At 44.6% G+C, this 14,121-nt stretch overlaps 1 protein-coding gene across 2 annotated transcripts in view; it reads right to left on the bottom strand.

The window, feature by feature from the left end:
* Positions 1-14,121, bottom strand: part of LOC138304174 (sulfotransferase 1C1-like) — a 379,927-nt gene that overhangs the window by 69,537 nt on the left and 296,269 nt on the right. For both annotated transcript variants that reach the window (XM_069244007.1, XM_069244006.1), the window contains exon 7: positions 8,164-8,344. In XM_069244007.1, the coding sequence (XP_069100108.1) occupies positions 8,164-8,344 (181 nt within the window). The remainder of the gene's footprint in view (positions 1-8,163; positions 8,345-14,121) is intronic.

Here is a 14,121-nt window from a genome sequence, read left to right as displayed (position 1 = left end):
TGCCTGGCTGCCTAAAGGACTCACCTGACTGTTTTCTGAAGAGGACTGCTGCCTTCTGTTGCCCTGCTGTCTTGCTGCTCTCTTGCCTTGTTGCAGAAGTGCTCTCCAAGGCCTTGGATAGAGCTTGCTTCCTGTTCCCCGAAGTCTCAGGACCAAAAAGACTTCTCTCCTTCAGCAGAAATCCCCGTGCGGTGAAAATTCGACACACCGCCTTCGAAGAACGATGCACAGCCTGCTCGCTTTGAAAATTTCACTGCATGCCGAGATCAGAACGACGCAGCTCTGACTTCACGACAGAAGATCGAAGCAGCGCCAGTGACGCAAACGGAAATTCGACACACAGCCCTACTGGATCGATGCAAGCCAATTCAGAACGACAAAAGCCCGACTTCTTGAGAGGAATCAACGCAGCGCCTGCTGTGCGGAAGAAAATTCCACGCATCGCCCACCGGAGTCAACGCAGCCCCTGTGATTTCGCTCCGCAAGCACAGGATTCCACGCATCGTCCCCGGGGCATCTTAAAACCCCACAACCCGAAGAGGATCCAAGTCCGCGCGCCGGAAATCGACTCAACGTCTTCCCCAAGTGAAAAATAACTACCCAAGTCCGTATGCAAAGGGGCGAAACCAACACCGTTTTCCATGCATCTCCTCCTCTGCGGTCCCTTGCGAGGATTTTCAACGCAAACCAGGTACTTTGCCCTGCAAGAGGCACTTGTTGTTTCGAAGACACTTTTTATTGCTTTTAAAGAAATATTTAAACTCTAAGACACTTGATTACACTTTCAGTGATAGCCCTACATTTGCTTATTTCATCTTCAATTGTTTTGACCTGCATTTATCCAGATAAATATTATATATTATTATAAACACTGTGTGGTGTATTTTTGTGGTGTTATATTGTGGTATTGTATGGTTTATTGCACAAATACTTTACACCTTGCCATCTAAATTAAGCCTGACTGCTCAGTGCCAGGCTACCAGAGAGTGGGCACAGGATAATTTGGATTGTGTGTGACTTACCCTGACTAGAGTGACAGTCCTTGCTTGGTCAGGGGGTAACCTGACTGCCAACCAAAGACCCCATCTCTAACACCTTATAACTTAAAAAATACTTAACCTACTCACCTGCAGTACCCAACAAGGATCACCTGCGCACCATAATGTATAATCCTGCCAAATTTCATGTAAATCCGTTCAACCGTTTTTGTGCTACATCTAATAGTCTGTGGAAAATGCATTGGTGGAAAAAGCTAGTTTTGAGACTCCCACTTTTATCTTTGCACTCCTTAACTATTCACCACTAAAATTTACATCATCACAAAATGTAAAAAATGCTATAGGTCGGCAAAGTTTTGTGGTGATTCGTCAAATGGGTAGACAGTAATTAGCATAAATTAGAGGAATTCCAATCTCTGGGAATTGTAACTATAACTACAAAGTGACAATCAGTTTTAATGTGACTTCATTCTTTTTATCTACTTATCTGTTATGTATTTGATTATTGGTTTGCCTAATCATCTAACCCTAAATGTGCTTTTAGTTGTTCATGAGGTAATTCTGCAACTTTACATAGGCAATCTAGGTTATTTTTTGGGCTTCCTTGCTACATTTAGTATTATTGTGCTAAATATGGAGTCCAAAGTGAATGAAATGGTTGTTGTTATAAAAAGTTAGATCATTAATTGTTTCCTAATGGCCAGTTATCGTGTCCTCCTACAGTAGTTTGTGTAACTCACTCATTGGTCATTTTCCATAGGAGTGCATGAAGAAGATGGTTTTAGTTTGGCTTGTTGGGCACAGTTTTATTTTGTGAGCCATAGTGCATGCAAACAAAACGTATGTAGATCAAGATTAATATCTATTGTATTAGTTATGTATTTGTTATTGTTCCCATTAGCATGTGACCATAAATGGGTCTTTCAGTTGTTCATGTAGTGAATCTTTACATATGCAGTCTAGTTTACTTTTTGGGCTTCCTTGCCAGTATTATTGTGCTAAGCATAGTTTTCAATAATTGTATTGCAAATGTTGCAGTGATATTGAAGTCATAGAAAATTCCATGACTGATGTAATATGTGGGGTACTTAGCACATGCCCCCCACCCCAGGCCAATTTTAGCCCTGGGGACACCATCCCCTGGGACCCAGCACATTTTCTAGGGGAGGGGGGCATGCGCCTCTCACCTTGGGCCAATTTTGGACCCAGACACTATTCCCCGGTGCATGGCACATATTTTTAGGGGAGGGGGCATGTGGCCCCTCTTCCGGGGCCAATTTTATCCCCAGGTCCCCATCCTCTGAGGCCTGCCATTGTATTTAAGAGGGAGAATTTAAGAGGGAAGGGGGCACACAGCACCCATCCCAGGTCAGATTTCGGCCCAGGGACCCCATCCCCCAGGGCCTGGCAATACTGCAAAAAGGGAAAGGGGCACACAGGCTGATTTCCACCCCGGGGACCCCATCACGCGGGGCCTGGCCAACAAAGGGGGGTGCCCACCAAGGGAACCCACCACACTATGGTTGGGGATCTGGGGGAGCCCCAAGGCCCCTGATGGCTCCTCGCCTCTAGAAGGAGCTGGCATTTTCCCCCCTCCCCCACACCCTCCCCACAGGGAGCAACTAAAACTGCTACAGAGCAGGTAGGAAAACAGATGAAAAGTCTGGTTCCAGCGGGCAGCAGCATTTTTCATGCTCCCACCACTGGGAGTGTACTAAGTGCCTGATTTATATCTTGGTATGCGGGTTGCTCTGTCACAAACGTGATGGTTATTGCGTTCATCAGGATATAATGGACTCTTAACACAGCGAATGGGATATTCGCCACATTTGTTACAGAGTAACCCTGTCCGCCAAGGTCTAAATCAGGCCCTCAGTGTTTGCTCCTGCGTGGTGGGAGTGTTGAAATTGCTTCCGCCAAGTGGGAGCAAACATGTTTCCCTGTCTGTGCCAGTATGGGCAGGGAAACCGCTATGTCCTCGGGGTGGGCTCTCCAGACCATAGCCTGGTCCAGCCCTGGGAGATGAGGTCCTCAGTGTCATTAAGGCTCAGGGAGGGGCAGCGTGGCCCCCTTTCCCATTGCATGCAAGGTTGGGCCTAGGGGGATGGGCCCCCAGGGGCCTAAATCATCCTGGGGAGGGGAGCCACCCAAACCCTACTCCCCTTTTAACATTTGGCAGAACCCCGGGGGATGGGAGCCCCGGGGCCAAAATCAGTCCCAGGGTGGGGGCTGCGTGCCCCTCTTCCAATTTTTAACAAGGCCGGGCCCCAGGGGTTTGGGTCCCCCGAGGATGAAATCAGCCCAGGGAGGGAGGCAGCATGGCCCCCTCCCTCTTCACAATATCGGCTGGACCCTGTGGGATGGGGTCCTGGAGCTGAAATTGGCCAGATGAGGGGGGCACGCATGCACACCTCCCCACAAATAGATATTAATGTTCCCCCGGGACCTGGCCTACCCTGGAGGGGCTTAAAAAGAAAAAATACAAGCCCAGGAGATCGCGCTCGTTTTTTCATTTTGCCACGGATCTTCCAAAAATTAGCAGCAAAATTAAGAAAATGTGTTTTGCCTCTGGCGGGGTCCCTTTGGGACCCAACCACCAGGCCTAAGGTGTCAGGGTATTCCTACCCTGCCTCTTGTGGGTTTTTGTTTGCTTTTTTTTCTTGGGACTGGGGCAGAATCCCGAGTCCCAAGACAGCTACCACCACTTCCTGGTTGCAGTGGTGGCAGCCAATCATGGCATTTGCTGTTGGCGTGTTGACCCCCATCTCTAGATATACTTAAATCTTTTTTTTTATAACAGATTTACACCAAATGTTAACAAAAATCACTATTTCTGGACCAACATTTAGCTTTCTGTCAAATTTGGTGTATTTCCGTCCAGGGGTTCAGCTGTAATCCTGTCTAAAATCCCTATGAGAAACTGCATGTGGAAAACGTGTTTTGGAATACCCCCTTTTTCTTTGGCCCAGCTTGACGAATCACTCTGAAATGCTCCAGGCAGCAGCTGAAGTGAGTGTCAAACTAGTTTTGAAAATTTTGTGGAGATTCATCAAACGGCCCTAATGTGTTTAGCAAAACGAAAAATGCTTTTCCTATGAAAACTAGGTCCTAACTATAACCACCTACTGGCGATTGCCAGTAGCTAATTCAAAATTTCACTAATTCACCAGTGGGCCTTGTTTTTATACAAAAATGGATATGAGTCCTTATGCTTTACTCTGCTACAGAGAGGGTTTTCCAAAGTTGCTAAAATCACTGGTATCAACATCACTATTTTACAGAAGCCTTGTGAATTTAGTGAATGGATACCACAGGCCAGCACTCCACTCTGAAAAGTGTTCCAGCTCTAGTGCACTTCACCAGCTGCCATTGTTATAGGAAGATTAATATCTTGGCCACAGTCTGATATCAAAGGGTGTGGTCAAGGTTGTGACATTTACAAACAATTGCTTTTATTACATTAAAAAATCACTCCCACATTACGTTCATTAAAGCTAGGTGGGTTGTGAAATTATGTCATTCTAAAAATTATGGCTCTGGTTCTAAAACGTTTGGGGAGCACTGATCTATTGTATACTTTCTTGATTTGCTTCCTCATGTGAGTTTCCTCCATGGACATGTTTAGCTTCTCAATCTACTGGAAGCTGCTTTTTTAAACTGGTGTATTTTACATCAGCGCTTACAGTACCACTGCAGCACATTTACTAGACAGTGTGAAGACTAAAATCGCCATCCTACACAGAGACACCATCAAAGTCACCACCAGCTCCCAAGACACTATTGGCAACCCTGAACACGTGCACTTCCTCATCCACATCAACAACAACTCCACCCTCAGATGTTCACTAATCTACAGACCACCTGGACCACGCCCCGCCTTCTGCGACACCATCGCCGACAGCATCAGCCCGTACGCCCTCACCTCCACAGACTACATCATCCTCGGTGATTTCAACTTTCACTTAGAAAACCCACAAGACCACAACACCACCTCCCTCATAGACAACCTCAACAACCTCGGACTCAAACAACTGGTCACCGCACCCACCCACTCAGCAGGACACACGCTGGACGCAATCTTCACCTCAAGCCAACACATAGCCTACACCCACACCACCGAACTCCTCTGGACAGACCACCGCTGCGTCTACTTCTCCTTCACCAAACCCCCCACACACTACCATCAACACACCACACCCTCCCGCATGTGGGACAAGATCCCCACAGAACGACTAAACTCCCAACTGGCCCACAACCCCCCCCCCAGCACCAACGACCCCAACGCAGGAGCACACAACCTCACCAAATCGATCACTACCTGCGCAGACACACTAGCACCCCTCAGAAAACACATCACCACAAGCAACATCAAGAACGCCCCATGGTTCACCCCTGAACTCCAAGACTCCAAGCGCAAATGCCGCCAAGCTGAGAAAATATGTAGACTAGAACCCTCCTCAACCAACTTCTCCACCCTCAAAACCAACGTTCGCACCAATCACCAACTCATATGCACCGCCAAAAGAGATCACTACAAGACACGCCTTGACAACAACTCCCAAAACAGCAAAGAACTCTTCACCATCATCAACGAACTTGCCAAACCCAAAGCCGGCAACATTAGACTCCACACACACACACAGCCCCTATGTGACGCCCTTTCCAACCACTTCCTCCACAAAATCCTGGACATCCACAACAGCTTCATATCACACACACCCACCACACATACCCCTCTCTCACCCAACTCAACCCCCACTCAAGACCCCCCCTCCACACTATCCACATGGACCCCTACCACACACGAAGAAACTGAAAAAACCATGAACTTTATCCACTCCGGTTCCCCCTTCGCCCCCTGTCCACACCGCATCTACATCAAAGCTAGCCCTACCATCGCCCCCATACTCTACAACATAATCAACTCGTCTTTCGACTCCGCCACCTACCCAGACCCATGGAAGCACGCGGAAATTACCGCTCTCCTAAAAAAAAAAAAAAGCCGACCCGGAGATCCTCTCCAACTACTGCCCCATCTCCCTCCTCCCGTTCCCCGCCAAGGTTGCAGAGTAATTGGTCAACACTCGCCTATCCCACTTCCTCGAAGCAACCAACACCCTTGACCCCTCACAATCTGGGTTCTGCAAGAACCACAGCACAGAAACCGCCCTCATCGCATGCACTGACGACATCAGGACCAAAGTCGACAAAGGCGAGACCGTCGCACTCATCCTCCTAGACCTCTCCGCTGCTTTTGACACCGTCTGCCACCACACACGCCTCCACAACATAGGAATCTGCCACAAAGCCTTAGACTGGCTCTCTTCCTTCCTCACCGACCGAACCCAGAGAGTCCGCCTCCCGCCCTTCCACTCCAACACTACCAAGATCACCTGCGGAGTCCCCCAAGGGTCCTCCCTCAGCCCCACACTCTTCAACATCTACATGATCCCCCTAGCCAACATTCTTCGAGCACATGGAATCACCATCCTCTCGTATGCAGATGACACCCGACTCATCCTCTCCCACAACCCCACCACCGCCAAAACCAACCTACACGCCGCTCTCCTAGACACAGCCAACTGGATGACCACTAACCATCTCAAGCTCAACTCAAACAAAAGCGAAGTCATCATCTTCGGCCCCAACAAAACCACATGGGATGACTCCTGGTGGCCCACCGCCCTAGGCCCCGCACCCACCCCCGCAACCCACGCACACAACCTCGGCATCATCCTCGACCCCTCCCTCTCCATGACACAGCATATCAATGCTCTAACCTCCTCCTGCTTCCACACACTCCGCATCTTAAAAAAATCCTTCAAATGGATCCCCCCAGAAACCAGAAAGACAGTCACCACGCACTCATCAGCAGCAGACTGGACTACGGCAACGCCCTCTACGCTGGCACCACACTCAAACAAACGCAAACTCCAAAGAATCCAGAACACAGCTGCGGGCCTCGTCCTTGGCCTCCCCCGACACGAACGAATCTCACCACACCTCAAATCCCTACACTGGCTCCCCATAGACAAAAGAATCACATTCAAGATCCTCATCCACGCTCACAAATCCCTCCACAACACCGGCCCAACCTACCTCAATGAAAGAGTAAACTTCCACACTCCCACATGCAACCTCCGATCAGCCGACCTCGCCCTAGCCACAGTCCCCCACATCCAGCACACCACCTCAGGAGGCAGGTCCTTCTCCTACCTCGCCCCCAAAACCTGGAACGGCCTCCCCATCGACCTTCGCAAAACCAAAGACCTACTGGTCTTCAGAAAGAACCTCAAGACTTGGCTGTTCGACCAGTGACCCTCTCCCCCCCTCCCCCAGCGCCTATAGACCCTCACTAGTGAGTAGCGCGCTCTACAGATTTCTTTGATTGATTGATTGATACAAGCTGTAATACATAGAAGGGGCCGAATTCATCTGTATAAGCTTGCGGTTGCTATTTGTAAGGAATTCAATCTGTTTTAATCCTGGTTAGTTGAAAAAGATCAATTTAGAAGACTATAGTGATTGATTACAAGATCCAGAAGTCTCCATTTCTAGTTGGATCACAGCACAAACATAGCACAGTCAACCAGCCTCACATTTCCATCTGCCTAGACAGAGGTGAGAAGAAACAAAATACTGAATTCTGCATAGTTGTAATAGCGGAGAAATAAACTGCACAACTTAAGCATCCAGGACTAAAGATTGCCAGACAAGTACACTTGCCATTCTCTCTCCATATGAGATTTAGGGGGGGTACTGGCGAGGGCAGCAGGGATCATACAAGGCTTTTCTGTCTTATAATATTCCCCCTAGTGGCAAGCACATTGGATGAATGATGAGAGGGCCAACTTAAATTCATCTCACAATGGTCCACAAGCAGTGATCGTTTTACTTCACAAGCATGTCTTTTCAAGACCTCAGAACAAGCTTCTGTTGAGTTCACAACTTCTCTCTGACTACGGGTTGAATTTGGTGATGGGTAGGAGTGGTGGTTGGGCAGGGGTTAATTTTTGAAAGTTTACAATTATCTAACAATTAATATTTTTCCAAACAGCCTCTCTTCCCTTAGTATAGATGTTTAAACCTGCCAATGAGGGCACACTTTATTCTATAACCCAATTTCTGCCATAGAATAATGAAGGATCCCTATGGCTCCTTGTACCTTTTCTCATGAAGGGAGACACAGACTGGTCAAATATGAAAGAGGGCAGAGTGGTGTAGTTGACCATGGGATTCTCCTTCATTGCCTGGAAGGTCGTGTGCTGAATGACCTTCTCCAGAAGCTCTTCACTTAACTCCTGCTCCATGAACTGCGCCAACTTCAGGATTTCACCTCTCAGGTCCTGGAAAAGAGGAAGAGACATGAGGAGGAATCAGTGAAAACAGGGCACTACTTGAGGATACTCGGGGTGGTGACCTCTCAACACAGAGAAAGTATGGATGAATACGTGGTCTGAAGCTAGCAACAGTGTTCTGCATCTGAAGCCACCATCAAGAAACTGTTATATCTTTGTCTTGCAGAATGCCCTGATTCTAGCAATAATGTCACACCCACATTTGCAGTGGTGTAACACTCTCACCTACTGGACTGATGGCACCCCCATTTCTAGCTGCATTATGAATTACCCTTACCTGCAGTTGGGTCACATCCTGTCTGATTTTAATAGGGTCACAGCCTCTCTTCTTGCAGGTGCAGCACATCAACACCTTTGTGTAACAGAATTTTTGACCTTACAACTCAAGTAGCATCGCAGCTAAATCATGCCCTGCCTTGCGTTAGCAATGCAGTCTCACATTTTTAATATTGCACCTCACATCTTTGATTAAAGAAAAATGTTCAGCTCTTCCATTAGCATCTCTTCCCAGGGCCGCAGGCAAGGGGTGCTGGGAGGGCACATTTGAGGGCCGGGCCAGCCTGTTTGCCCACTCCAAATGACCTAGGCAGCTAGGAGAGTGTTGTTTGAGAAATGAGTTTATTTAAACAAACTGCATTTGTCTTTGAATTCTAGAATTTAAACCAAAAGAATCACATGGCCTTTTCTTCACTAAATGCGTCTGCTAAGTCTTCTTGAAGCAGAGAACATCGTTTTCAAAGCCCTAATAATGTCGGGCCCAGATTTCACCAGTCACCAAGAAAAGGAAAGAATGAAGAAAAATACATGCACATAAAAACATAAAGGGGGTTATTCTAACTTCGGAGGAGGTGTTAATCCGTCCCAAAAGTGACGGAAAAGTGACGGATTTACCACCAGCCGTATTACGAGTCCATTATATCCTATGGAACTCGTAATACGGCTGGTGGTATATCCGTCACTTTACCGTCACTTTTGGGACGGATTAACACTCCTCCAAAGTTAGAATAACCCCCAAAATGTATTGGCTTAAAATTGTTCTTTTTTTGAAGAGCTTGTATTCGGAATTGCTTTTATTATTTTAAAGTGCCACACACTAGATGAATAGCTTGACTGATTAGGTTAAAAAGTGCAGCTTTAGGAGTTTGTTATTCCAGGGATGCTAGTATGAACATTGGCAGCTAGTGGTATAGGTGTTTCACATGCTTTGAGTACATTCTTCAGAAGAGATTAACCATTTGAAGAGCATGGGCGTAGCTTCAGGAGGGGTTACCACTGTAGTAAATGTATTTTCTGATAAATAGTTGGGTGAGAGCTTTTAATCGATTATGGTGAGGTCTGTCAGATTTCAGCAAGAATGTTTACGTGCACTCAGACACAAAAGCACACACACTCTCTCCATCTCTCTGTTTTGAAATTCCATTTTTTTTTAGGTATTTTACACAATTTTATTTTTTCTCTCACTTAGTAGTCCTACCATTCCACATTCCCCTCCCTTTCCACTGCTCTTTAGACCCCTTTCATGTACCCTACTTGTCGCACAATGTATTTTAAGATTGTATGCCAGCGTGATTGTTGAAACATCTGAAGCTTACCCCCTCCCAATCTTACGGACTAAGCTATGCCCCTGATGAAGAGCTGAAAGCTCAGAAACAAGAAACAAGCAGTGGTTTTAAGGAAGCCACAGGGGAGTTTCCACCCAGCCTTCTCTAAAGGTATTTTTTTTAATGAAGGGTCTTTTTGACCATGCCGAGGTGGCCCAGCCATCAAAAATATGAGAATGTGGCTTGAATGGGAAGCCTACAAGGTATAAAAAGTTTCAGACAGTTGATAGTTCAGCATAAATCAGTGATTTTTGCCATTGTGCCCGATGCTGGTTTTTACCATCCCTGTGGTTCTTCTGTAGGAATTTTGTTTTTTTCTGTGACACATGTAGTCATCTTAACAGACAGAGGTGAGAAAAATTAGTTTACATATTAGTATTATGAAACCATTCACTTAGTCAGTCAGTCAGTCATAAAACTTTATTTGGTCAATTTTTTTACCATAAAAGCACATCAAATACAACATTATTCACCAACTGATAAAAAGGTTAAAACACCATTGTTAATAACAAAGCCATGAAATGGAGCGCCTAAATAAAATATGAATTTGTCAAACAACCTGCAATAACATACCGCTTTCTAGTACCTACAATAATTTTCTTTGTGGTAAGAGAGGAGTACATGTTATTTCTAGCAAAACATTTTCAAGAATACAGCCCTAGGTACCATATTTTTTCTGGAGTTTGATTGCAGCCCTAATATAACTCACGACCGGGTAACATACTTCCAGCGTGGCAGCAGAGTGCAGATATTTCAAACCATCTTTGTGAGATTTAAAGTGCATATGCTTTAAATCAGGACAAAGGAAATCAGCCCGAATCAGTACATACAATTTACAAAAAAGCACAAAATGCATAGTTGATTGTGTTGAAACATTAACACAGGGACAGTGAGAAAAAAGGCTACTATCGAGCCCACTGTTGGAAAAGCAACTAAATGATGTATTGAAACCAGCCTTAACCTTGTATAAAAAAAATCTATGCTGCGGGGTAGTTAGCCATGTCAAGTACCCGTTCATGCCTAACTGTTAGGAAGCTGAATGCAACTCAAGACAGAAACCATCTCAAGGGACCTTACTGTGTGACCTTCGTCTTTATGAGACAAATACATTTTTTAAATAATATTCTTTGTTTGAATCCGTAACCCTTCAGGCACTTCAAAATGTTGGTGCATCCCAAGACTACACGTTACTTTTTACATAGGCTAACCACACAATAGCATCCCAATTATCCAAGTTCAGACAATCCATAATAACTTCCTGAGAGAACCCAGCCTTGGGGGTGCTCCAGATTTTAGCCCAAAGCAGCAGGGGAGCCATGCCCACAAAGTCTTCCAAATTATCCATTCCAAGTTCGAAATGGGATATAAAACTAGCCGTACTTGGAGTTATGGCAAGCAGGCCACTGAGAAACCTATTCTCAATTACCTGCAGTTTACTTGGCATGACACAACCCAAAACACTTGTTCCGTAAACGCCAAGTGATAAACATTTGCTGTTGTACAACATAATCAGCTTCCTGATTGGTTAATAGCCCAATCGATTTTCAAATCTAAATAACACATCACAGGCTGCCCCCATCTTCAATGCTCTCTGTGCAATAAGCCTTTCCCATGAGCCACAAGTGTCAAACACAATCCCTAAATAACTGAAAAATAAAGAACTTTTAAAATTCGAGTTCCTCTAATATAGACATTTTTGTTCTTATTTAACTTAGGACCACAGGTCAAGACAAATTATTTCAGTTGCCTGATCTTAAGATTTAATTTACTCATGAAATCATTAAACCCAGTTAAAAGATTTTGTAGACCATTTGTGGTTAATGCCAGAAGAACGGCACTGTCTGCATAAAGGAGGTCTGGAACTGCTTGCGTGCCAACTTGTGGAATGTCTTTACTATATGACTCTAAAATGTGCCCAAAGAGTTAATATATAATAAAAACAGAAACGGGGCTAGGACACATCCCTGTCTTAAGCCTCTGGAGACCCTATTTAGGTTTAGTACACTCCCCAGAAAGAGTACAGTGCACCTTAGTAGATGTATTCGTATGAAGGTGATTTACTAACATCACCAATGTGGGATTGATTCCTGCCTGACCAAATAAGTCCCATAATATTCCCCGAGCCACTAAATCGAAAGCACAGGAGAGGTCCATGAAAGCCATGAGCAGGGCATCTCACCTGGCTTTGACATATTTTCCCAGAATGAGAGTAAGGTTTAATGCCTGCTCTATAGTCTCTAAACTGGACCTAAACTCATATTCTAATGGGGAAAAAAGCATGTTGATTCAGCCCAGTTCTCTAATTTATCTAAAATTACCCTTCCCAGGATCTTCACTGTTGAATCTAACAAAGAGTTTGGGTGGTAGCAAGAGGGCATGTTTCGATCACCTTCTTTAAAATTAAGTACTATGATGTCCTCCTTCCATGAGTCCTTTAGATTTCCTTTAACAGCTGCCCTCAAAACATTGGTCAGCAACAGGGCTCAGAGATCAATATTATATTTAAATAAATCAATTGGTGCCCCATGTGGACCTGGGGCTTTTGCCATTAGATGCTCCCTGGATTGCTTTTACAACTGATGCATAGTTCACAAGGTTGGCTATCCAGTCTTCAGTGACCCCAAGAGGTGAGAGGCCCAAAACATCCCTTTGATCTACTGAAGTACCTTCAGAATTAAAATTGGATGTGAAATGATTAGTCTAATCCTGGGCGCTAATATGACACTCAATTCCAGAGGAAAAATCATTAGGAAAAAAGAGGCCGGTTAACAATCTCCCAGAGAAGTTTGCTATCCTTTAAGACTGCCGCTTTTTCTAAATCCTCCCAGGCCTTAGTCCTCAGTTCTTGTTTACTTTTAAAAAGAGTTTGCTTATTAGCTCCTCTGGCCCTTTTAATTGCTTCTAAATTGCGAGGTATGTGGGAAGTTACCTTTTTTTAGTGCCTTAAGTGCTATTGTACACTCGTGGCTGAAACAAGATTTCACTAGGCGCTCCCTTGGTGATTTATGTATGGTTAGATTGTGTGCAATAGTACAGCAAATGTTATTAAAACTCTCCAGGAGCTCTCCAGAGGGCCTATCCATTGACAGACAACAGAAGAAATCATCATACTTTGTTGTAATAAGATTATTAGTAAAATTGTATGGATTCATTTTACTCCACTTTAAACGCGCTCCACCATGCACGTCGCCTATTGGCAGCTTATTTACCGCCATTGGCTCTTCATCATGATGGACATCCAAACATACATGGATAGGATTGTGGTCACTAAACAGTAGGGGGTATACTTTAAAGAGACCTAATCTATTGGCCAAATCAGAAGACATAAGCAAAAAGTAATTTGTGCTGCCCTTGCCCCTCCCCATATATGTAGGCGGACTAGAGTCACTTTGCCCCAAAATGTCTGCTCCATCAACCAAGTTGTAAGCCAAAATTAATTTGTTTATTGGTTCCCCATAAGGTTTGTGTGAGAAGTGACCATTGATAGCCCCCTCTACTTCAGAAAACCCAAAATACCTTCAGCACTATACCGATATTTAGTGATGTTAAAATCAGCTGCCCAAATTTTAGAGTGGGAGGCTTCCTTGAATCTATTATGAAATTTAAAAAGCAGCTTCCCCAAATCCTCTACTATCACAGCTCAATCAATATCAACCAATAAATAACTTTATTTTGGCAGAAAGCCATAAAAGTATCCAATAAACAGCAAACCATAATCATGCATTAAAATTATAAATAGATAAAAGGTAGGGTTCCACATAATACATTTAGGAGTGCTAACATTTCTACTGGGTTAAGTTGTTGAAACACACAATTGTAAAAACAATACAGGACGGATATCAGATTCTGAAATCCTGTAAGCCTATCTATCTTAATTCTGCATGGTAATCTATTTCTGACTAAAATGATTTAATCTAAAATAAATTATTAATACACAGAATTATAGCAACAATACAAGGCTGCCATCAGAGTTTCTTTTTTTTTTTTTTTTTTTTAAAGCTAAGCCTTCCTGTCTTGATTACACTTAGTAATCTTCTTTTGCCTTGAGTAGTTATGGCTATGCCAATCAATCAGCAGAATTTTCTCTGGTTCTTATGGCCCATGCGTTTTGTAAATACCTTGCGACTGCAAAAACTACCTTGTCGCTTGTGTCACTTGCAAAAA

The sequence above is a fragment of the Pleurodeles waltl genome, chromosome 7, assembly GCF_031143425.1.
Source record: "Pleurodeles waltl isolate 20211129_DDA chromosome 7, aPleWal1.hap1.20221129, whole genome shotgun sequence".
NCBI classification, from domain to species: domain Eukaryota; kingdom Metazoa; phylum Chordata; class Amphibia; order Caudata; family Salamandridae; genus Pleurodeles; species Pleurodeles waltl.
This window is presented reverse-complemented; position numbering and strand designations above follow the sequence as displayed.